Below are 24158 nucleotides of genomic sequence, written 5' to 3' on the forward strand. Positions count from 1 at the left end.
GGCTGCACAGCATATAGGATCTTAGTTTCTCAGCCAGGGATTGAACCTGCACCCTTTGCATTGAAAGGGGTCTTAACCACTGGATTGCCAGGGAAGTTTCCACCTTCACCATTTTTAACACAACAGAAAGGGGAAATTTCTTTCCTTTTGGATTTTATTTACCTAAAAAGGAACCGAAGAAAAGGGATGGTGTGTCTGATGCAAGGAAGCAAAATTGAAAATGAAATTATGTAAAAAGCAAACAAAGTTTCTGATCAACACAGATAGGTATGCCGACTCTGAAAAGGTGGAAGCCGAGGGCAGCTGTCATCTGAAAATGCTCAATGTTGATGTGTACTATACAAGCTAATTACAATGGCAAGAAAAATCAAAAGGCATAGGAAAAGAACAAATATTTTGGCATGAGAAACGATCCAGGCTTTGAGTCGGAGGAGCACCTTCAAAGCACCGTTTCTCTCAGCCTCTTTCAGGTCTTGCTTTTGCTTTGCAACCTGCAGCTGTACCTTTTCCAGGTAGCGCCTCTGACCTTCTCCATGGGTTCCATCCCCTATCTGTCGCAGCATCTGTGCATCAAAGAAGAGCTCGTTGGTGAGGAAGGCGCCCTGGTGCTCCCGCTCCAGCCCCTCGATCACAGCCATCAGCTGGGCCAGCTGCTCTCTCTGCTCGTCCCCGGAGGCCCGGTTGTTGAAGGCACAGTACCTCCGCCCGCACTTCCGGACCAGGCTCCTCAGCCTGAGGTTGTCTGTGTTTGCCACGTACTCATCCAAGGATCCGCCCGCCAAATCCTCCTTGTGAGTGAAGAGGATGACCATGTGTCTCTCGGCTCCTACCCCAAAGACCTCCTTCACCCTGGTCGCGGCCACCACGTCCTGCTCGGTGAAGCGCCCCAGCTGGGTCACCAGCAGCAGCACGTGGGGCCCTGGCACCGACAGCAGATAACAGGCTCCGATATTCTCATACACCTCTTGATCCTGGGCCCTGGACTCGAAGATGGGGGGCGTGTCCACCACCAGGATGCTCCTCCCATTCCACGTGCCTGTTGCCCTCTGACATTTCCTGGTCACCGACTGGGCCCCCAGCTTGGACTCAAACACGGGCTGGCAGAGGATGCTGTTCCCGGTCGCACTTTTCCCGCTGCCTGTTTTGCCTACCAGGATGATCCTCAAGGAGGAGGAAGGTTCAAAGCCCTGATGTTCTATCCCGCCTGTAAAAAAAAAAAAAAAAAAAAGGATTTCCCCTGTTTTACTAAGTTTGTGATTCTTTTTTAAAGCTTGTATTTTGTCTTGGGGTATAGTTGGCGATGGGCTTCCCAGGTGGTGCTAGTGGGAAAGAACCTGCCTGCCAATGCAGGAGACACGGAACACAGGTTTGATCCCTGGGTTGGGAAGGCTCCCTGCAGGAGGACATGGCAAGCTGCTGCAGTGTTCTTGCCTGGAAAAGCCCATGGACAGAGGAGCTTGGTGGGCTGCTGTCCAAGGGGTTGCAAAGAGTTGGACATGACATAGTGACTGAAAAACAACAAACAACAACAAGAGTTGGCAAGGGTGACGCTGTGCCAAGAGCTAAAATTTTCAAGAGATGAAGAGTGAGAATCCAAGGACTTCTGGAGTTCTTACGAGCCCACATGAATTAGGTTCATTCTAGGCCCCTAAAATCTGTTATTTTGTTCCTTTTACTGTGTCAGTTCTTCCCTTACTAAAGTATTCTGAAATTTTATTTTTCAAACAGGATTACTAAATCTCTGTGGGGAACTTTTCCTCTTTTCAAGCTGAGCACAGGCAGGGGAAGATATCATTTCCACAAATTGGTTCCAAATCCACTGACTTATGACTTGAAGTTTTATTTCCACATTTCCCATACATCACCACAGGGGTCAGGGTGTCATGCTCAGGTGTGTAGGGTGTGATGACAGTAGGGAAGATAAAGAAGGCGATAGCTGCCTTTTTCTCCTGCAGTTTAAAGTAACTGGGTTTCTCTTCTGTCTCAGTGTTTGAGGTCAGGGAGTGGAAGAGGGAAGACAGTAACTGTCTCCAGGTGTCCAGAGCTCTTGAGAATTTGGAGGGTTTCTTACCTTCAGCCATGGTTCCATATCTGCTCCTCTGCAGCCCTTCCATTCACTTCTAGAATAAAAAGAGGAAAGGAATAAAAGCAAGTGTCCTTGTAGGAGTTGATAAGACCTGATAAGTTGATAAGACACCTCCAATTCAGACAGCTGAGAACAATTATCCTCAGATGAACCATTTGCATTGCTAATTTTCTAACATGTTTTATTTTCAAATATCCATATAGAGCTTTAAGCAAGCCAGGTGATGCTAGGTTATTAACACAGTGAACTCTTGCTTTTCTTCCTCATTCTACAGGAAAGCAAGAAATATTTGAATACACATCAGTTGATTATCCCCCTTCAAGCTGAAAAGGCATGAAATAAAGAAAGCCTTCTTCTATGGAATAAGAAGCAAGACTTTAAAATTATTTGTTATTATTACTGGAATCAAAGCAAATTTGCTAGACTAGAGAATAAATGTTGCCTTGATGTAAATGAATAGTGGTTTGTTTGAAGTACTGGGCATTTCCAGTCCCAGAAACTCTTTGTATCAGATGGATATCCCAGTGGCAAAGGGGAATGTACAAATCACCTTCCAGTGGGAGTGTGAAATTGGGGTCCAGGGCTCCTTTGAGGATGGACATGAGACGGAGAAGGGGAAAAGGCCCGAACATGGTCACCACCTCCTTCCCTCTGAGCAGCTGGGGGGAGAGAAACTGGTGCCCTAACTGAGGGACAGCAGCAACATTCGGGACAAATTCAGGATAAAGTCATTGCCTTCTCTGTTTTAAATCAAATGTCTTTCCTTGTGGGTCTCCCAATAACAACTTAAAAATCCCAGTAGACATAAGCAGAAATTGGCAAAACCATGGAGATAAATGTTTCATTCAGATGAGGGATACTATTGTGTCATTCTTGGTGCTAGAAAAGGTAAGCCTGCATTGGAAACGACAAGCATGCAATCTGCAATTATAATTAAGATGAACTCTGAGCCTATGGGCTTCCCTCATAGTTCAGTTGGTAAAGAATGGGCTTGCAGTGCAGGAGAACTGAGTTCAATTCCTGGGTTGGGAAGATCCCCTGGAGAAGGGAATGGTTACCCACTCCAGTATTCTTGCCTGGAGAATCCCATGGGCAGAGAAGCCTGGCAGGCTATATATAGTCCATGGGGTCACAAAAGTCAGACACAACTTAGCAACTAAACCACCATCACTGAGCCTATATTTTATTTATTCAGTTTTAAAGATTATGCAGTTATGAAACAAATATTTTAAGAAGAGAAATAAATACACTGAGGAATAAAACAAATTCCACGATGTGCAATGAACAAACCTCAGAATTTTGGCATTTTTATTACTGCTGTTCAGTTTGATTGAGAAAGTTAAAACTTTACACATATAGTTTCATTTATTTACTTTTTGACTCCTCCAACCCCGAGTCTCATTCTCCCTCTCCTTTTAGACGCAAACAATATTCTGAGAGGTTTATGTGTCTATCTCATTTGTGTATTTACACTTGTACATACACATCTATCTAAGTTAAGATACAGTACTTTTTGGTATTTTACTTTTTTACAGAAGTGACATTATTTATGCAACATTTTATCCAGTTCTTTCTTAACAAACATTTGGTGTTACAAATGCATCTTTGTTACTACCAACAGTAGTGCTACTACCAACATGACAATCTCTCTGGAATGTCCAACTTCCGCCTGACTGCTGCTTCTGCTGCTGCTGCTAAGTCGCGTCAGTCGTGTCCGACTCTGTGCGACCCCATAGACGGCAGCCCACCAGGCTCCCCCGTCCCTGGGATTCTCCAGGCAAGAACACTGGAGTGGGTTGCCATTTCCTTCTCCAATGCATGAAAGTGAACAGTGAAAGTGTAGTCGCTCCACCTGACTAGATGTTGCCAAATCTGACTCCAGGAAACTTGTGTTGAGTCATGCTGGCGGCAGCCACGTACCAGCATCCCACAAATCTTTGCCTACACTTGGTAATACTAGATTTTTAATTTTTTGTTCACCCTGTTGGGCATACAGTAGGATGTCTTAATTGGTTTAAACTTGCATTTTATTGATTAACATTGAATCAAAAATGATTTTCATAGTTCATTTGCTATTCAGCAAATTTCTTATTTCTACCTTTATACATTTTTCTATTCACTCAGTCAGGATCCATAGCAATGGTCCTCATTAAGGAAACCATCCCCTGTCACACTATCAGAATATACTAAAATAAATTCTTTCCTTTCCTTTTCCTCCTGCACCCCTTTCCTTTCCTTAACCCCTGAGAAGACCATTTTCCTTACCACCTTCTCCCACTTGGTGTCCTTACCTCTAGTAAATTATACTCCAGCTTTTACTAAATTGTTCAAATTCTCTGACATCTTTTCTATCTCAGATGACATTTTCTATTGGAACCAGTATATTGAAGTAGTAAAGACAATGATGACAGTCGTAACAATGTTGATAATGAACTTCACCATCATTTGTAATTTTCAATTTTTCTTTCATATCCATTATTTTAATTGTTTGCCCTAATTCCCTATGATGTGATTGAGATAGGTATTAAAGTTTCTATTAAAATATTAAGAAACTGAGTCTCAACTAACATGCCCGTGTTCACACAACTGTCATGGAGCTAAGAACAAAAACTGGCTCATTTTGCCTGCATATATTCTCCTAGATTCATCAGGGAGGAGAAGTGAAGATAAAGTCATTGAGCTTCTTGGAACACCACATACCATGTTGCCATCCATGGTCAGGACATAAACTGAAGCAGTTAGGCTGGAAGCTTGCCCTAAAACCAACAAAGAGAACTGTATTGCAAAATCTTGTGTGCCCCCTTTTTTTAAAAAAGACTATTCAAACATAAAATCATCAGGGACAGAAGTTGCTCAGAATGGAAAGATTTCAGTTTAAACAATCTGGTGTTTTTACATGACTTGATGATTAGTGTCACCCAAATGGGGCTCTGTGGCTGCCACAAAACACCATCAAAGTCCCGAATTGGGGAGCAGAGGTGCAGCACCGTCCCCGAAGCATCTTCTGAGTGGGTCAGGTTGCCGAGGGGAAACACGTCTCACCAAGGAATAGATTTTTGGGGGCAGATATTAACAAATACCAAAGTGTCCAGAGGCTAGTCAGAAAGGATATTGATGGAAATGCTGAAATGACAGGATATTAAAAGAACTGAATCAAGCCTAGGAAGACATCCGGAAGCATTGTAAACCTGAAGCAACATGACACGTGTCAATTGCAGAACAGACAAAAGTTGGGGAATGAAGAGTGGAGGCAGATTTCTTCCCCACAAAGAAAACCCTAATCTTCCTGACATGGGATCAGGAATCAAGAGAGAGCTGGTGTGGGAACAGAGATTATACAGATATCTGACAGGAACAGCAGGGGGATCTAGCTTAGGGAGGAGGTTGAAGCAAATGAACATCATATACCTTCTGATCTTTAAATTGGATGAACCTGATGTTATCTTGATGCTATCCCATTTTATCAAACCACTAGAAAGTAGGCTCTCTCCTGCTGTTTTAGGAAAGGTAAAAATATTTTTCATCTGCCTTATTCATGAGTCTCTCCTTCCCCATCTGCTTGAGTCCCTCTATTTCCCAGCATCACTGGTTTCACAGTTTAGCATCACAATTTCATAACACGGCTTTCACAAGGGTTTGACAGTAGACCAAGGGATGGTTCCTGTACACGCTGGGGTCTCTCTGCCGTAGCGTCGAATTCTACATCGTGTGGTAGGAAACGTGGCTATCTGGGGAAGAATGCGGTGGCTTTCAGAAGATCAAGGTCTTGGAACAATGTCTACTGAGAGGTTTCGTTGGGAACGTGGCTCAGTGAGGGTTCTCGTCCTGTGGAGCCCTAGGAATGGATTCCTGCAGCAGGCTTCTCTGGGAGGTGGTGCTTGTCAGGGACGGGGCGGGGGTGGTATGGGTGAAGTTACGAAGGTAAAACTTAAGATGTTCGCTCTACCTAGTTAGGGCACCTTGTGAGTTTCAGTTTTCTCAAGCTGTCAAACTATTGTTCAGTCGCTCAGTCCTGTCCAGTTCTTTGCGACCCCATGGGCTGCAGCACGCCAGGCTTTCCTGTCCTCCACTATCTCCTGAAGTTTGTTCAATTCATGACCAATGAGTCCGAGATGCTATCTAACCATCTCATCTCCTGCCTCCCTCATCTCCTTTTGCCTTCAATCTTTCCCAGCATCAGAGAATATCAGCGAAGCTTTATGAAACGCTGTGAAGCTTAATGAAAATCAAAAGAGCTAAGAAGTAGGCAACTAGACATAAAAGACTGCAGGGCTGTGGAAAGCGATGGGCGGGAACGCGGGGTGAGCGGTTCCCAAATCCGGTTGGTTCCCACTGCCAGCCTGCTGGTGTCCCTAACGCGTTACACCGGCGCCCGGTTTCACTGACAGGAGACCCCAGAAGCATGGAACCGATTCGAGGTCCCACCAGAAATCAGTAGCCCTGACTCAACCGCGGCCTCCAGAACCCTCCCTCTTCGCCCCGCTCCCAATCCTCCAGGACGCAGGGACCCCCGCAGCGTCCCCTTACCAGGCTCGGCTCTGCGGGCTCGGTGCCGGCGGGTCGGCGGGAGCGCGCGGCCGAAGGCTGCAGGGCACGACTGCAGGGCAAGAAGGAAAGCAGGGCTGACGGAGCGAGCGCGCCTCCTGTCCTCCGGGCGGGGCGAAACTACTGCCGCGGAAACCGGACAGCGGCGAGTTCGCAGCGTGTGCACCCCCAAGGGATGCTTGCCCTCTAAGACCGCGAGCGCCTCGCCCCCTCCCATTTCCTCTTTAAGATGGGTGAAAAGAGACCACTCTGATCCGAGTCTCCCCTTGAAAGCACCTCCAAAGAGACCAACTTAGAAAGCTAGTTATTTTCTTTGGCGCAAGAAAGAATCACAGACTTTTCGCGGAGGACTTCTCTACCTTCGTGCAAAGCTGGAGCCAGGTGTGGAGCAGATTAGAGTGGAGCCGTCCTCCTTTCCAGAAACTCCGCGGAGCTGGGAGCCACAGAGCCACTGTTCTTTGCCTTTTGTTTCTTGGGGTTGGGAAGCCTGTTCTTAGAAGGCGTGTATGTGTGTGATTTCTGAGGACTGATACGCTGTTCTCTTCAGTGTATCCTTGAGCCATTTCACCAGCGCGTGGAAGAACAGATGTTAGGTGTTTTCAGACGTCGAAAGTCAAGGGATATACACGGTTTAAGTCTATTTTTGAAGTAAAAAGGAGTGCTTAAACTTCATGGGATAAAGTGTGACAGGAAATACAAAGTAAACAAGAATTGGACCAAGAATGAGACTCAGTGTAAGGTATAAAAAATCATTATGACCCAAAATAATAATTAAAACAAAACACTACATCATTTGGGAAGATATTTAAAAGAGGTTAAAGACAAATTTAGAGAAAAAAATCTCAAAATATTTGATTGCTGGAATAAGCAAATACTTATTCACTTGTATAGAAAAGGCAACATTGTCACTATCACATCAAGGCTCCCAGAGCAAAAAAAAAAAAAAAAAAAAAAAATTTGACCTAACGTCTTACACAACAGTAAAATCAAAACAGACCAAAGACCTAACTGTAAGGCCCAGAAGTATAAAACTCTTAGAGGAAAACATAGACAGAACACTATTTGACATAAATCTCAGCAAGATCTTTTTTGACACACCCCCTAGGGTAATGAAAATAAAAACAAAGATAAGCAAATGGGACCTAATTAAATGCAAAAGCTTTTGCATAGCAAAGGAATCCATAAATGAAATGAAAGGGCAACCCTCAGAATGGAAGAAAACATTTGCAAATGAAGCAACTGACAAAAGGTTAAACTCCAAGATATACAAATAGCTCATGCAACTTCATATCAAAAACCAAGTAACTCAATCAAAAAAATGAGCAGAAGACCTAAACAGACATTTCTGCAAAGAAGACATACAGATGGCAAGGAAACGTGTTCAGCATCACTAATTATTCAGGAAATGCAAGTCAAAACTGTAATCAGGTATCACCTCACACTGAACAGAATGGCCATCATCAAAAAAATCTACAGACAATAAGTGCTAAAGAGGGTGTGGAGAAAAGGGAATCTTCCTACACTGTTGGTGGGAATGTAAACTGGTACAGTCACTATGGAGAAGAGTACGGAGGTGCCTCACAAAACTAAAAATAGAACTATCATGTGACCCAGAAATCCCACCCCTGTGCCTGATTCGGGCAAAGCTGTAATTCAAAAAGATACATACACCCCAATGTTCCTTGCCACACTGTTTACAATAAGCAGGACAGGGAAGCAATCTACATGTTCATCAGCAAAGGAATGGATAAAGAAGATGTGGTACATAGATACACTGGGATGTTACTCAGCCACAGAAAGAAATGATATAGTGCCGTTTGCAGAGACGTGGATAGACCTAGAGACTGTCACATAGAGTGAAGTAAGTCAGGAAACAAATATTGTATAATATCAATATGTGGAATCTAGAAAAGTCATGCAGATGAATTTATTAGCAAAGCAGAAATAGGGACACAGATATAGAGAACAAACTTATGGATACCAAGGGGGAATGGGGGAGTAGGATGAATTGGGAAATGGGATTGAAATATACACACTACTATGTATGAAATCTTTTTTGGGAGGGTGTTAATGCTAAAAGGTTTTGTAGGTCTTCATAGAACCGTTCAACTTCAGCTTCTTCAGCATTACTGGTTGGGGCATAGACTTGGATTACTATGATACTGAATGGTTTGCCTTGGAAATGAACAGAGAGCATTCTGTTGTTTGTTAGATTGCATCCAAGTACTGCATTTTGGACTCTTTTGTTGACCATGGTGGCTACTCCATTTCTTCTAAGGGATTCCTGCCCACAGTAGTATATATAATTGTCATCTGAGTTAAATTTACCCATTCTAGTCCATTTTAGTTCGCTGATTCCTAGAATGGCAACGTTCACTCTTGCCATCTCCTCTTTGACCCCTTCCAATTTGCCTTGATTCATGGACCTGACATTCCAGGTTCCTATGCAATATTGCTCTTTTCGGCATCAGACCTTGCTTCTATCACGTCACATCCACAGTGGGGTGTTGTTTTTGCTTTGGCTCCATCCCTTCATTCTTTCCAGAGTTATTTCCCCACTAATCTCCAGTAGTATATTGGGCACCTACTGACCTGGGGAATTCCTATTTCAGTATCCTATCATTTTGCCTTTTCTTACTGTTCCTGTGGTTCTCAAAGCAAGAATACTGAAGCGGTTGCCATTCCCTTCTCCAGTGGATCACATTTTATCAGAACTCTCCACCATGACCCGTCCATCTTGGGTGGCCCTACACGGCATGGCTCATAGTTTCATTGAGTTAGACAAGGCTGTGGTCCATGTGATCAGTTTGATTAGTTTTCTGTGATTGTGGCTTTCATTCTGTCTTCCCTCTGAAGGATAAGGATAAGAGCTTATGGAAGCTTCCTAATGGGAGATACTGACTTTGGGGGAAACTGGGTCTTGTTCTGATGGTCAGGGCCTTGCTCAGTAAATCTTTACTGAACAAGGGAAGTGGAGTGGGCAGAGTAAGGAAAAATAATGGGGAAGTGAGAGAAAAACAGGAGTCTTTGTGGATACATGGTAACTTTCCACTTGTCCCTGTTTTGCTTTTTTAATCACCACTTACCAAATCAAGATTATGCAGCTCAGCTTTATTCCATGTCTGTTGCTCAAGAGACTCCCCCTATATGTCACAGATCATACTTCTTGGCTGGAATTGACAGATTTATCCACTCACCTGTTGATGGACATTTAGATTCACACGATGTCTTTTTTAACACTCTTGACCCCAGTTCCTTGCCTCACTACATCAGGGAGTCTGAAATACCCAACCCTAGGAGAATACTGTTTCCTTCGGGTCTGGTTTTGGGTCCCAACCGATTCCAGAACTGATGAGTCTGAGGGTCCCAAAGAGTCGAGCAGAGGCACTATCTTTCGGGATAGGGCATTGCAAACTGCCTGCTATCACTCTGTGATGAGAACACCCGTATCTTGATCTGTGACCAGGAAAAGCCGTGGGTGAATTCTCTAGAACATCTGACTTATCTTCTCATCCTCCTGTGTGAGACTCTATTCCCTAGGGCAAGGCCTCATCTCCCAGTCTTCACCCCTGCAAACCCAGAGCTCACAAGCTCCCTTTTGGTGTCTTGGTTCCCAAAGAGAGAGGGTGTGGAAACCATTGCTGGTGTCTTCTTGGCACACCTCAGGTAGCCCTTCTAGGTGATCTGGCTCTGGAAGACAGAGGGAGCCTGGCAGGAGGTCCTGCGGCTTTGGTCAGAGAAACCTGGATACGGAGGACAAGAAGGGACCTTAATGCATCACTCAAACCTCAGCTCAAGAAGCCCTGGGGACCTGAAGCAGTGAGAGGAGAGGAGGCCCGGGGGATGTCTGTCAGGGAAGGGGTCCTGGTTAGACTGTAAGGAGGGATGGGGTGAGGGTGCAGTGGGGGCAGCCCAAAGAACAGGATCCACACACAAGATGAGCATTTCACACATTTTTTTGCCCGTGGCTATTCTTTGTCAGCAAGTTTATATCTCATAAGGGACACGGAGGGCATGGTGTCCACACCAGAGTCTTCATGAGCAAGGGGTTGCCTGCAGGAGTCGATGGAAAGTCCTGCCTCTGCTCATGGACTGGACAGGCTCTGTCCATTCCACCCTTCCCTCCTCTTTCCATTTTGTTCCATTTAATCACATTCCTTCACACCAGTATTCACTGTGCACCTTCTATGTGGTCAGCTCTGGGCAGTGGTGTTTATAAGAGGAGATCTCAGCCTAGTCGAGGGGAGAGTCTCAGCACAGGACATAAATAGAGGGTAAAATAAAGCAGCGATTTGTGTGGGACCCGGAATGCATGAAACAGAAGTCAGGGACTAGGGGAGGAGAGCAGCAGGAAGCCGGCCTGTGTTATGGGGACTGGCGAGGTGAAAAGGCAGCTGATAGTTCTTCAGGGAGTAGGGCCCTGCTGGGGGTTCTGAGAATCTCAGACTTGAATCCCACCCCACCCGCCTTTTCTGCTTCTCTGCACATCACCCTGCCCTGGTCCTGCAGGGAAGGCTGAAGGAAGACCACCCAGTTAGAACAGGTGTGAAGTTCAAGTCAGTGCCATGTGTGGATAAACCAGGGCTCCCACCCCATTCTGTGCCTGCCCCCCTTCATCCCCTGTGTATGTCCTTAAACTACCTTTATATCTCGTGTTCACTGATACATTCTCACCGAAATTTCAAAGATATAAGTGAAAATGGAGTAGAGGGAATTCATATTTTATTAGAAATCAGAGCAGTTTGTAATTCCCTTAATGAATGAAACTACATGGAGAACTGAATAACAACAAAATAAAACTTTTGGATTAAGCTACAGCAGTATTTAGAGGGAACTTAATAATCTTAAATATGTATACTCGAATATAAGAAGCCAATTTAAAAAAGAAGAGCTGAATAAAACCAAAGAATTTTTAAAAAAAAGGAAATAATAAAGGAATAGAAATTAATGAACTATAAGACAGCACAAATAAGCATATCAAAATTTAAAAACTAAAGCTGATTCTTTGGAATGAATCATTATGATTCAATTGAAATAAAAAGAGTGAATATAATGAAAATACTAAACATTATAAAAGGATTATAACTATATATTCAAAGGAGATTTAAATTTTTTAAAAGAATTTTGTGAATAAATTTATGTCAATAAGAAAATACAGAGAGTAGATAATAAAAAAAATAAACTATACAATTTTAGGTAACAAGGAAACCAATGGCATTATTATTCCCATAAGAAAAAATACTTTCTCACTATTTCCCAAATTTTATCCTTTAAATATCTGACCCCTTTATATTTTTCTAGAAATATAGGCAGACCTAGACCACTGTGTTAAGAAACATACTAGAGGTACTTTCCTGGTGGTCCAGTGGTTAGGACTTTGCCTTCTAATGCAGGGGATGTGGGTTTGCTCTCTGATTGGGGAGCTAAGGCTTCACATACCTCCTGGCCAAAAGCCAAAAGATAAAACAGGAGCAATACAGTAACAAATTTAATAAAGACTTTAAAAATTGTCCACATTTAAAAAATATTAAAAAAAGAAACATACGAGAAACTAGGCATAAATTCTCAACAGTTACTTTGTTTTAACAAAGCTTTGTTTTGTATTGTCAAATTATTGCCATCACTCAAATTCACCCCCCTTTGGGCTAAGTCACAGATTCTAACCCTCTTTCCACATTTCACAACTCAACTGAAACCTTTCCAGAAGCATTGACTTTAGACTTCAGGATCCTAAAAGAGAATTAGTCTCTTTATTTTATGACTACCTCTTACAACTTTACCATTTACCCTAATCACCAGATTAGGCATTTTTGAAAATTAAAATTCACTCTCGGGTCAAGCTGTGATCTCTGGAAACAGTCAAAAGTTTTGTTTTAGCCACACTACAGGTATGACAGGACTCCTATACAGGTGTATTCTACTGGTCAGATCTGAGAGCCCCCAGTGCCTGTGGCTGGACCTTTGGTTGGAGGTGACAGCTGGATAGATAGGACTGGGCAGAGAGGGATCCAGGAGACAAATGTCCTCATCTAATTCTCTGGCTCCCACAGATCCTTTGTTGGCCTTCTCACTGGTAATGTCTAAGAGAGAGTCAGAGAACATTGCACCCCAGGATGTGGTCCCTGGCAGGGCCAAAGAACCAAAAAGGGAAGACAGTGGATCTTCAGGGGGAAATGGAACATTCTGGCACAGAGCTATCTGAATTTATAGGCAGAAGAACTTTAAGCCAGCACCTAGAAAAGGAAAGCGGAGACAAATAAGACAATTGTTTTTGAAATGGCCCTTTGGAATTATTGTTTGTTGGAGAATATTACAAATTTTATTATTTGTAATAAATTTTATTATCTTTGTTCATTTGTTGAATAAACAATATGCTGAAATAGATCAAAGAGCTTATAGTAAAAAGTAAGTTTCCTTCCACCCCTGATTCCTAGAAACTGAAGTTCCCTTCCCCAGTAGCAAGTGGCCAGTATTTCAAGAAATATTTATATATATATGTATTAACATGCATCTTGTACTAGTTATCTACTGCTGTGTAACAAATTACCCCAAAGTTTAGCAGCTAAAAACAACATTTATTATCTCATCTCTCACGAACCAGAGAACAATGTTGCTGAGGGGACCGGAAGTTTTGCTGGCAGTCACACAATGTTCACAAGGGGCCTGTGTACTGTGTTTCACAGGTAGTGGTAAGGCTCAATGCAGGATGCATTTCAGCCTTCAAATTCCTTTCATTTAAGTCTTTACCATGTGTAATGAGCTAGTAATCAAACTTGGCAATTTTGTAATTTCTTAAATTAGCTGATGTCTGTTGGTGGGGAGGCAGACGTGGAGAGGGTAGGGAGTGAGCTGGAAAGATGCTTTGCTAACCATAGTAAACTGTGAGAAAATAGTTACTTCTTAAACCAATTACTTATTCTTGAAGGAAAATTCATATTTCCATCTTGTTTATCTCTGAAGATACTGTTTCGGGCCTCCTCCCTAGCATTTCTTAGTTTTTCTGCATATTCCATCTTTAGTAACTGAATTTTTCTCTCTTTTTCCTGCATCCTATTTTGGCATGCCTGAGAACACTTCATTTCTACTTTTTGGATATCTGTTTTTAATTGATCATGATAGATTTCCTTCAAGACTTCTTCCCGCCTCCTCAGTCTTTCCACTGTGTTCTTGTATATGGCATCAGAAAAGTAAGTCCCTTGGTTGTTCTGCAGCATGTTCTCTATCAGCTCCACCAGCTCCTGCACCTGAGCTTCATTCTCAGCCTGGTCTGTGTTTTTGCTGTTACTGATGGCACAGCAGCGCTCTCCACAATCCTTGATGAGGCTTCGTAGGTTTACATCCGCATTCTCCAAAAAGTCACTCAGGCTCTGGTCCTCCAGCTCCTCTTTGCGAGTGAATAAGATGATCATATACTTCAGGGCTGCTTCCCCAAACAAAGCCTTGACCAACTCCACGGTTTGCTGCTCTTCCTGTGTGTAGCGGCCCAGCCTCAGGACCAAGACGATGGCATGCGGCCCGGGACAGGAGGCGAGGACACATCGGCAGATTTCCCTGCAGGTCGTGTTCAGGCTCTCCTTGGTGTCGAAGAGCCCTGGGGTGTCAACAACAATTAGTTCTCTCCCCTTCCATTTCCGGGATGCTTTCTGACAATCTTTAGTAACAGCTTCGGCAGCAATCTTAGACTCGAATACCTTTTCCCCGAGGATGGTGTTTGCAGTCGCACTTTTCCCACTTCCGGTCTTTCCAACCAGCACGATCCTCAGAGTTTTGTACTGGACATTAGCTGTACAGTGTGGGCAAGTCAGCTATGGTTTGCCAGGAAAAGAAAAAATATATATTTAGATAAAGTTGAAACCATTCCCAACCCTTTCTTACTCTCCTGAATCTATAAATCATTCCAAGTTTTCTAAACCGGGCAAAGCTGTATTTCTTGTAGGATTCCCTCCCAAATATCTTCTACATATTATTCTAGTTCCCATTGCATCGCTTTCTTGTGTTGCTGTGATAAAAGCAGTGATTTCCATTTTAAAATCTGCTTTTATCTTGTTTTTTTCCTCACTGTCTTTATGTCTAAAATGGAGATGGAAATGGCAACCCACTCCAGTATCCTTGCCTGGAAAATCCCAGGGACACAGGAGCCTGGTGGGCTGCAGTCCATGGTGTTGCAAAGAATCAGACATGACGTAGCAACTAAACAACAACAAAATACTATACATGTTGATCTGGAGGAAGTCTGATTTTGTTTAAGGTACCAAATCTGAGGAATCCTGGTGGAAGAAGTTAGCATCTTATCCTATGAAAGACTGTTCATTAAAAAGCTCTAACAATCGGGACACAAATGGAAAGAAAGGATGGATAGAAGAGAGAGCACAGCAGTCCCCTATGGGGACTCCAACACAAAGGAAAAGCTTATTAATATTGACTTCATTAAAAACATAAAATTGAAGGAAACCACGGGTAATGGAAGAAATTATAGAGAAAGTAGTGGAAGGGCTCCCCACCAAACAGTGCAAGTCCCAGACAGTTTCACAGGAGAATTCTATTAAACTCTCGGTGACCAGAGAATCCCAATTTTACTTAAATTATTTCAGAATATAAAGGAAAAAGGTAAACCTTCAAATCCTTTCTAAGAAGTAAACATAACTGTGAGCTGCCAAACTGACAAAGATTGTACCAGAAAAGAAAACTACTTACGAATCTCATTTATGAATACCAATGTTGTTATTATACTCAGTTGCCTAGTTGTATCTGATGATTTGCTACCTCATGGACTGTAGCCCACCAGGCACCTAGCTCATGGAATTCTCCGGACAAAAATACTGGAGCAGGTTGCTATTTCCTACTCCAAAATTCAGTTGGAGATCTTCCCGACCCAGGGACCAAAATGGAGTCTCTTGCATCTCCTGCATTGGCAGGCAGATTCTTTACCACTGTGCTACCTGGGAAGCTCTATGAATACCAACAGAAAATCCTAATAAAACATTAGCAAAAATAGAACCAGACAACATTTGAAAAAGGGTTCAATTCTGACCAAGCGGGATTTACTCTAGAAAACTAGACTGGGGGGGAGGGTCAATGAGAGGAAAATCATTAATACAACCCATCAATAGCCATTCACTGTAAAAAAAAAATGTTCTATAAAATATGAATTGACACATACTTTCTTATCTCTCTACTCCTCTTGAGAGGCAGAAACTTACTTAATGGGGAAATACTTTGTCTTTAAAACTAAAACCATCTCCACCTAACTTTCACATGATATTTGAGAAATCTGTCAATACAAAGAAAATATATTTGTTATAGGAATGTAATTACAGTATTGAGAATTAGAAATAGAACAAAAGAGGAGGTCAGAATATAAATAATATGGAAAACCCCTTAGAGTATTGGCACACAAATAGACAGACCAAAGGAAAACATAGAAAATCTAGACAAACACTCGTTAGTTTAGGGAAATTTAGTGTATAACAAACCCAACATTCCACACCGTGAAGAATTGGTTTGAATATTTTAAAAAGTATAAAATTGGGTTCATTCCTCACATCAACCCGAGAAATGTGCCAAATGCATCAGATTTTTGTTAAAAAATTAAACTGTATACTGCTAGAAATGAAATGTTTTTAAATGCAACTTCATAATTTCCTCAAATATATGACTGAGGACATTATTTGGACCTCCTCCCTAACATTTCTTAGTTTTTCTTTGTAGTCCATCTTTAGTAATTAAATTTTTCTCACTTTTTCCCAATACTCTTCTTGCATTCCTGAGCACACTCCTCTTCCACTCTTAGAATCTGTATTTCTAAGTGATCAGGGTAGATTTTCTTCAAGACTTCCTCCTTTCTCTTTCTTACCTCTGTGCCCTTGTGTGCAGGGTTGGTAAAGTAAGCTCCTTGGTTGTCCTGTACCATCTTGTCTATCAGCTCCACCAGCTCCTGCACCTGAGCTTCCTTCTCAGCCTGGTCTGTGTTTTTGCTGTTACTGATGGCACAGCAGCGCTCTCCACAATCCTTGATGAGGCTTCGTAGGTTTACATCCGCATTCTCCAAAAAGTCGCTCAGGCTCAGGTCCTCCAGCTCCTCTTTGTGAGTGAACAAGATGATCATGTACTTCAGGGCTGCTTCCCCAAACAGATTCTTGACCATCACCACGGTTTGCTGCTCTTCCTGTGTGTAGCGGCCCAGCCTCAGGACCAAGACGATGGCATGCGGCCCGGGACAGGAGGCGAGGACACATCGGGAGATTTCCCTGCAGGTCGTCTTCAGGCTCTCCTTGGTGTTGAAGAGCCCTGGGGTGTCAACAACAAGAAGCTCTCTCCCTTTCCATTTCCGGGATGCTTTCTGACAATCTTTAGTAACAGCTTCGGCAGCAATCTTAGACTCGAATACTTTTTCCCCGAGGATGGTGTTGGCCGTCGCACTTTTCCCACTTCTGGTCTTCCCGACCAGCACGATCCTCAGAGTTTTGTACTGGACATTAGCTGTACAGTGTGGGCAAGTCAGCTATGGTTTGCCAGGAAAAGAAAAAATATATATTTAGATAAAGTTGAAACCATTCCCAACCCTTTCTTACTCTCCTGAATCTATAAATCATTCCAAGTTTTCTAAACCGGGCAAAGCTGTATTTCTTGTAGGATTCCCTCCCAAATATCTTCTACATATTATTCTAGTTCCCATTGCATCGCTTTCTTGTGTTGCTGTGATAAAAGCAGTGATTTCCATTTTAAAATCTGCTTTTATCTTGTTTTTTTCCTCACTGTCTTTATGTCTAAAATGGAGATGGAAATGGCAACCCACTCCAGTATCCTTGCCTGGAAAATCCCAGGGACACAGGAGCCTGGTGGGCTGCAGTCCATGGTGTTGCAAAGAATCAGACATGACGTAGCAACTAAACAACAACAAAATACTATACATGTTGATCTGGAGGAAGTCTGATTTTGTTTAAGGTACCAAATCTGAGGAATCCTGGTGGAAGAAGTTAGCATCTTATCCTATGAAAGACTGTTCATTAAAAAGCTCTAACAATCGGGACACAAATGGAAAGAAAGGATGGATAGAAGAGAGAGCACAGCAGTCCCCTATGGGGACTCCAACACAAAGGAAAAGCTTATTAATATTGACTTCATTAAAAACATAAAATTGAAGGAAACCACGGGTAATGGAAGAAATTATAGAGAAAGTAGTGGAAGGGCTCCCCACCAAACAGTGCAAGTCCCAGACAGTTTCACAGGAGAATTCTATTAAACTCTCGGTGACCAGAGAATCCCAATTTTACTTAAATTATTTCAGAATATAAAGGAAAAAGGTAAACCTTCAAATCCTTTCTAAGAAGTAAACATAACTGTGAGCTGCCAAACTGACAAAGATTGTACCAGAAAAGAAAACTACTTACGAATCTCATTTATGAATACCAATGTTGTTATTATACTCAGTTGCCTAGTTGTATCTGATGATTTGCTACCTCATGGACTGTAGCCCACCAGGCACCTAGCTCATGGAATTCTCCGGACAAAAATACTGGAGCAGGTTGCTATTTCCTACTCCAAAATTCAGTTGGAGATCTTCCCGACCCAGGGACCAAAATGGAGTCTCTTGCATCTCCTGCATTGGCAGGCAGATTCTTTACCACTGTGCTACCTGGGAAGCTCTATGAATACCAACAGAAAATCCTAATAAAACATTAGCAAAAATAGAATCAGACAACATTTGAAAAAGGGTTCAATTCTGACCAAGCGGGATTTACTCTAGAAAACTAGACTGGGGGGGAGGGTCAATGAGAGGAAAATCATTAATACAACCCATCAATAGCCATTCACTGTAAAAAAAAAAAAATGTTCTATAAAATATGAATTGACACATACTTTCTTATCTCTCTACTCCTCTTGAGAGGCAGAAACTTACTTAATGGGGAAATACTTTGTCTCTAAAACTAAAACCATCTCCACCTAACTTTCACATGATATTTGAGAAATCTGTCAATACAAAGAAAATATATTTGTTATAGGAATGTAATTACAGTATTGAGAATTAGAAATAGAACAAAAGAGGAGGTCAGAATATAAATAATATGGAAAACCCCTTAGAGTATTGGCACACAAATAGACAGACCAAAGGAAAACATAGAAAATCTAGACAAACACTCGTTAGTTTAGGGAAATTTAGTGTATAACAAACCCAACATTCCACACCGTGAAGAATTGGTTTGAATATTTTAAAAAGTATAAAATTGGGTTCATTCTTCACATCAACCCGAGAAATGTGCCAAATGCATCAGATTTTTGTTAAAAAATTAAACTGTATACTGCTAGAAATGAAATGTTTTTAAATGCAACTTCATAATTTCCTCAAATATATGACTGAGGACATTATTTGGACCTCCTCCCTAACATTTCTTAGTTTTTCTTTGTAGTCCATCTTTAGTAATTAAATTTTTCTCACTTTTTCCCACATACTCTTCTTGCATTCCTGAGCACACTCCTCTTCCACTCTTAGAATCTGTATTTCTAAGTGATCAGGGTAGATTTTCTTCAAGACTTCCTCCTTTCTCTTTCTTACCTCCGTGCCCTTGTGTGCAGGGTTGGTAAAGTAAGCTCCTTGGTTGTCCTGTACCATCTTGTCTATCAGCTCCACCAGCTCCTGCACCTGAGCTTCCTTCTCAGCCTGGTCTGTCCTGTTACTGAAGACACAGTATCGGTCTCCACACTCCTTGATGAGGCTTTGTAGCTTTTTCAGCTCCCTCACATAGTCCCTCAGGCTCTTGTCCTCTTTGTGAGTGAACAAGATGATCATGTACTTCATGGCTGCTTCCCCAAACAGATTCTTGATCAATGCCACGGTTTGCTGCTCTTCCTGTGTGTAGCAGCCCAGCTGTATGACCAAAATGATGGCGTGGAGTCCGTGGTGGGAGGTAAAGAGATATTCTTTAATTTCATTTAAGATAGCTTTCTGGCTCTCCTTTGTGTAGAAGAGCCCTGGGGTATCAATAATGAGAAGGTCTCTCCCCTTCCATTTCTGGCATGCTTCCTGACAACTTTTGGTAATAAATTGGGCAGGAATCTTAGAGTCGAATACTTGTTCCCCAAGGATGGTGTTTGCAGTCACACTTTTTCCACTTTCCATCCTCCCAACCAGCATGATCCTCAGGGCATTGTCCTTGGCACCAGCCATGCTCACACCAGAGGCTGTGGCGTGTAGGCAAGCCAACTATGGTTTACAAAGAAAAGAAAAAAGATATATTTAGTTAAAGTTGAAATCATTCCCAACCCTTCCTTATTTGTTATTGTCCTGAATATGTACCTCATTCCAAGCCTTCTAAGCTGGGTGAAGTTGTATTTCTAGTGGGATTCCCTCCCTGATAACTTCTACTTATCATTCTAGTTCCCATTGCATCCCTTTCTTGTGTTGCTGTGATGAAAGCAGTGCTTTTCATTTTAAAATATTTGGGTTTTTTTCTTTTTAACTATTTTCATTTTCAAGTAACAAAATCCTATACATTTTGTTGCAGAGCAGGTTCCATTTTGCTCAAGGAATCCTGGTGAAGCAGTTAACCTCCTATACTATGATGAGTTGTTTATTAAAAGCACTAACAATCTGGACACCAAGGGAAAGAAAGTGTGGATGGAGGAGAGAGTTCAACAGTCCCCTACAGTGACTCTCAACACAAAGAAAAACTACCATTTGGTGAGACGTGTGAAAATTGTCCTGAAGTTTGTGTATGCCACACAGAGCTAAAGTAATCCTATTTTCTCATACTTCACAGAGAAAGGAAGATAAATTTGATATTCTTGTTCTAAAAAATACACTAGTGTTTGCAAACAATAATTGATTGCTTATGATATATAGTAATAAAAAGTGTTTGAAGTGGGATTGATGGCCATCTGGCTTGGTATTTTAGACAATAATCCTTCATCAGTTGAAAAAATAGATCCAATAAGGTCTAAATTTTAAACTGTGTACATATTTTGTAGGTAATGAGAGATTATCAATATTGACCTCATTAGAGACATAAAATTGAAGTAAATCATGAAGTGATCATAGAAGAAATGATAAAGTAGTCAAAATTGTTCATTCAATCACCAAGTCAAGTCCAACTCTTTGCGACCCTGTGGACTGTAGCATGCCATGCTCCTCTATCCTCCATTACCTCCTGGAGTTTGCTCAAATTCTCGTCCACTGAGTCCCGTGATGCTATCTAACCATCTGACCCTCTGTTGGTCCCTTTTCCTTTTGTTCAATCTTTCCCAGCACCAGGGTCTTTTCCAATGGATTGGCTCTTCAACATCAGGCGGCCCAAGTATTGGAGCTTCAGCTTCAGTATCAGCCCTTCCAATGAATATTCAGGGTTGATTTTCTTTAGGACTGACTGGTTTGATTGCCTTATTGTCCAAGGGACTCTCAAGAGTCTTCTCCAGCACCACAATTTGAAAGCATCAGTTCTTCAGTGCTCAGCCTTCTTTATGGCCCAACTCTCACATTCGTACCTGACTATTGGAAAAACCATAGCTTTGACTATATGGACCTTTGTTGGCAAGTGATGTCTCTATTTTTTAATATGCTGTCTAGGTTTGTCATAGCTTTCCTTCTTAGGAGCTAGTGTCTTTTAATTTCATGACTGCAGTCACTGCAGTGATTTTGGAGCCCAAGAAAAGAAAATCTGTCAGTGCTTCCACTTTTTCCCCTTCTATTTTCCAGGAAGTGATGGGACCTGACGCCATGATCTTAGTATTTTGAATGCTGAGTTTCAAATCAACTTTTTCACTCTCCTCTTTCACCCTCATCAACAGGCTCTTTAGTTCCTCTTCACTTTCTGCCATAAGGGTGGTGTCTCTGCATATTTGAGGTTATTGATATTTCTCCCCGCAGTCTTGATTCCAGCTTGTGATTCATCCAACCCAACATTTCTCATGATGTACTCTGTGTGTAAGTTAAACAAAAAGGGTGACAATATTTAGCTTTGTACTCCTTTCCCCATTTTGGACCAGTCAGTTGTTCCATGTCCAGTTCTGTTGCTTCTTGAGCTGCATACAGGTTTCTCAAGAGATAGGTAAAGTGATCTAGTACTCCCATCTTTTTAAGAATTTTTGACACTTTTTTGTGACCACACAGTCAAAGGGTGTTGTGGTTGAAGAGCCCCTCATGAAACAGCATCAGTCTCATATGGTTTCACAGGAGAATTCTGCTAAACCCTCAGCAATCAAAGAATCCCATTTTTACCTAAGTTATCCCAGAATATAAGGAAATAAGGGAAACCTTCAAATTCTAAAAAGTAAATGTAACTTTGAGCTGCAAAGCTGACAAAGTCTGTATATAAAAAATCTAGTTATATATCTCATTTATGAATGTCAGTTCAAAAATCCTAATAAAATATTAGCAGAATCTGAAATTTTTAAGAGTTCAATCTTTACCAAGTGGGATTTATTCTAGAAAACTAGAGCAAGGGAGAAGGTTCAATAAGAGGAAAATCATTAATATAATCTACCAATAGTCATTCATGGTAAAAACATTCTATAAAATATGAATTGTCTTATACTTTCTTATCTATTTCTCTACTCACCTACTTATTTAATGGGGAAATATTTCATTACTAAAACTAAAACCATCTCCACCTCGCTTTCCCATGGTATTTGAGAAATCTGCCAATGCAAAGGGAAGAAGAAGTAATTATAGGAATGAGAATAAGAAAAAGAACAAAGAGGGAAGCCAGAATGTAAATAATATGGAAAAGCCCCTTAGAGTTCTGGCATGCAAATAGAAAAATCAATGGAAGAAAACAGAAAATCTAGAAAAACACTCATTTGCCTAGGAAAATTTAGTATATAATAAAGGCAATATCCTATATCAGTGGAGAGAAGATAGACATTGTAATTGAATAATCATTTTAAAGCATACAAAAGTGGATTCATCCCTTGTGTCAACCAAAGAAATATACCAAATGCATCAGATATTTGTTTAAAAATTGAACTATGTACTACTGGAAGAAAACAGACAAATTCTTTCAAAACCTGAGACTGAGGAAAATTTTTTAACTTACTGAAAGCACAGATGGAATATGGAATCCAATTCACAAAGTTGACCTCAAATATCCAGTTACAGGTCCAGAGCTTGGAAGTCACTACTCCATCCAAAGAATAAGTCAAAAGCTGAACAGATTGAAAAATCAACTCTTCTTAAATCCTTAACAGATTCCTATAAAGACACAGGGCAAAGTGATGCCCCCTAGACTGGAGAACAGACAGGCGAATACAGGGAGTCATGGCTAAGTTGAGCAGAGACTGACTCACCATGGACACTATGCTGGGAAAACCTAGGGTGTGATTGACATTGCTTAACAGTCAGGATGACCCATTCATAGAGTGACCCCACACTTTTGTGTGTTTTAATCCTGGAAGTGCCACCAGGTTCTTATAGTACATATCCAAAAAATTCCCTGGTGCTTCCTGCAGGGGAGGGGAAAAGAAACCGCTTTGATACTGGACAGGGTATCTTGTTCTTCTCAAAAGGCCTGCCTTCAGAGGAAAGCAGTTAACCAGAGTCTGACCTTCTGGGGTTTTATCAGAGCCTAACTCACTACTAACCACAATACAGAGCTGCCAGAACTTACACAGGACTGAGAAATAAACACTTGGAGGGTACAAACAGAAACTTATATGCACCAGGATGCCGGAGAAACGAGCAGTGACCCCACAAAAAACTGACCAAGACATGTCCAGGAGTCTTCAGCTGAGGTGTGGGTCAGTGGTGGCCTGCTGCAGGGTTGGGGGCACTGTACTGTACGTAAATGAATAGCATCTTTTAAAGGAGGTCACCATTATCTTCGTTACCTCCACCATAGTTTCAGTTCAGTTCAGTTCAGTCGCTCAGTTGTGTCCGACTCTTTGCAACCCCATGAATTGCAGCACGCCAGGCCTCCCTGTCCATCACCAACTCCTGGACTTCACTCAGACTCATGTCCATCGAGTCAGTGATGTCATCCAGCCATCTCATCTTCGGTCGTCCCCTTCTCCTCCTGCCCCCAATCCCTCCCAGCATCAGAGTCTTTTCCAATGAGTCAACTCTTCTCATGAGGTGGCCAAAGTACTGGAGTTTCAGCTTCAGCATCATTCCTTCCAAAGAAATCCCAGGGCTGATCTCCTTCAGAATGGACTGGTTGGATCTCCTTGCAGTCCAAGGGACTCTCAAGAGTACTCTCCAACACCACAGTTCAAAAGCACCAATTCTTCGGCCCTCAGCCTTCTTCACAGTCCACCTCTCACATCCATACATGACTATTGGAAAAACCATAGCCTTGACTACGGGAAAAACCATAGCCTTGACTAGACAGACCTTAGTCAGCAAAGTAATGTCTCTGCTTTTGAATATTCCATCTAGGTTGCTCATAACTTTTCTTCAAAGGAGTAAGCGTCTTTTAATTTCATGGCTGCAATCACCATCTGCAGTGATTTTGGAGCCCCCAAAAATAAAGTCTGACACTGTTTCCACTGTTTCCCCATCTATTTCCCATGAAGTGATGGGACTGGATGCCATGATCTT

The 24158-nt window shown here is 42.0% G+C and overlaps 2 protein-coding genes across 2 annotated transcripts; both read right to left on the minus strand.

The window, feature by feature from the left end:
* Window positions 1-320: 320 nt before the first annotated feature.
* On the minus strand, window positions 321-6656 carry LOC128046795 (GTPase IMAP family member 5-like). Its single transcript, XM_052638997.1, has 3 exons — window positions 6614-6656; window positions 2072-2120; window positions 321-1204 (listed from the first exon to the last, which is right to left on the minus strand). Exons 2-3 carry the CDS (start codon window positions 2112-2114, stop codon window positions 321-323), a joined length of 927 nt encoding a protein of 308 aa, XP_052494957.1. The 5' UTR covers window positions 2115-2120; window positions 6614-6656.
* Window positions 6657-13524: 6868 nt separating this feature from the next.
* Window positions 13525-19796, minus strand: LOC128046760 (GTPase IMAP family member 8-like). The gene is made up of 3 exons (XM_052638955.1): window positions 19185-19796; window positions 16485-17132; window positions 13525-14436 (listed from the first exon to the last, which is right to left on the minus strand). The coding sequence occupies exons 1-3, from the start codon at window positions 19794-19796 to the stop codon at window positions 13525-13527; spliced, it is 2172 nt and encodes a 723-aa protein (XP_052494915.1).
* Between the last annotated feature and the right edge of the window lie 4362 nt (window positions 19797-24158).

This window comes from Budorcas taxicolor, chromosome 4, assembly GCF_023091745.1.
Source record: "Budorcas taxicolor isolate Tak-1 chromosome 4, Takin1.1, whole genome shotgun sequence".
Lineage (NCBI taxonomy): Eukaryota > Metazoa > Chordata > Mammalia > Artiodactyla > Bovidae > Budorcas > Budorcas taxicolor.

Coding starts and splice junctions, on each gene's coding strand:
- LOC128046760 (XM_052638955.1), bottom strand. CDS start 19,796: ATGGCTGGTGCCAAGGACAATGCCCTGAGGATCATGCTGGTTGGGAGG. Junction 17,133..19,184: donor CTGCACACAAGGGCACGGAG/GTAAGAAAGAGA, acceptor GGCAAACCATAG/CTGACTTGCCCACACTGTAC. Junction 14,437..16,484: donor CTGCACACAAGGGCACAGAG/GTAAGAAAGAGA, acceptor GGCAAACCATAG/CTGACTTGCCCACACTGTAC.
- LOC128046795 (XM_052638997.1), bottom strand. CDS start 2,114: ATGGAAGGGCTGCAGAGGAGCAGATATGGAACCATGGCTGAAG. Junction 1,205..2,071: donor ATATGGAACCATGGCTGAAG/GTAAGAAACCCT, acceptor TTTTTTTTACAG/GCGGGATAGAACATCAGGGC.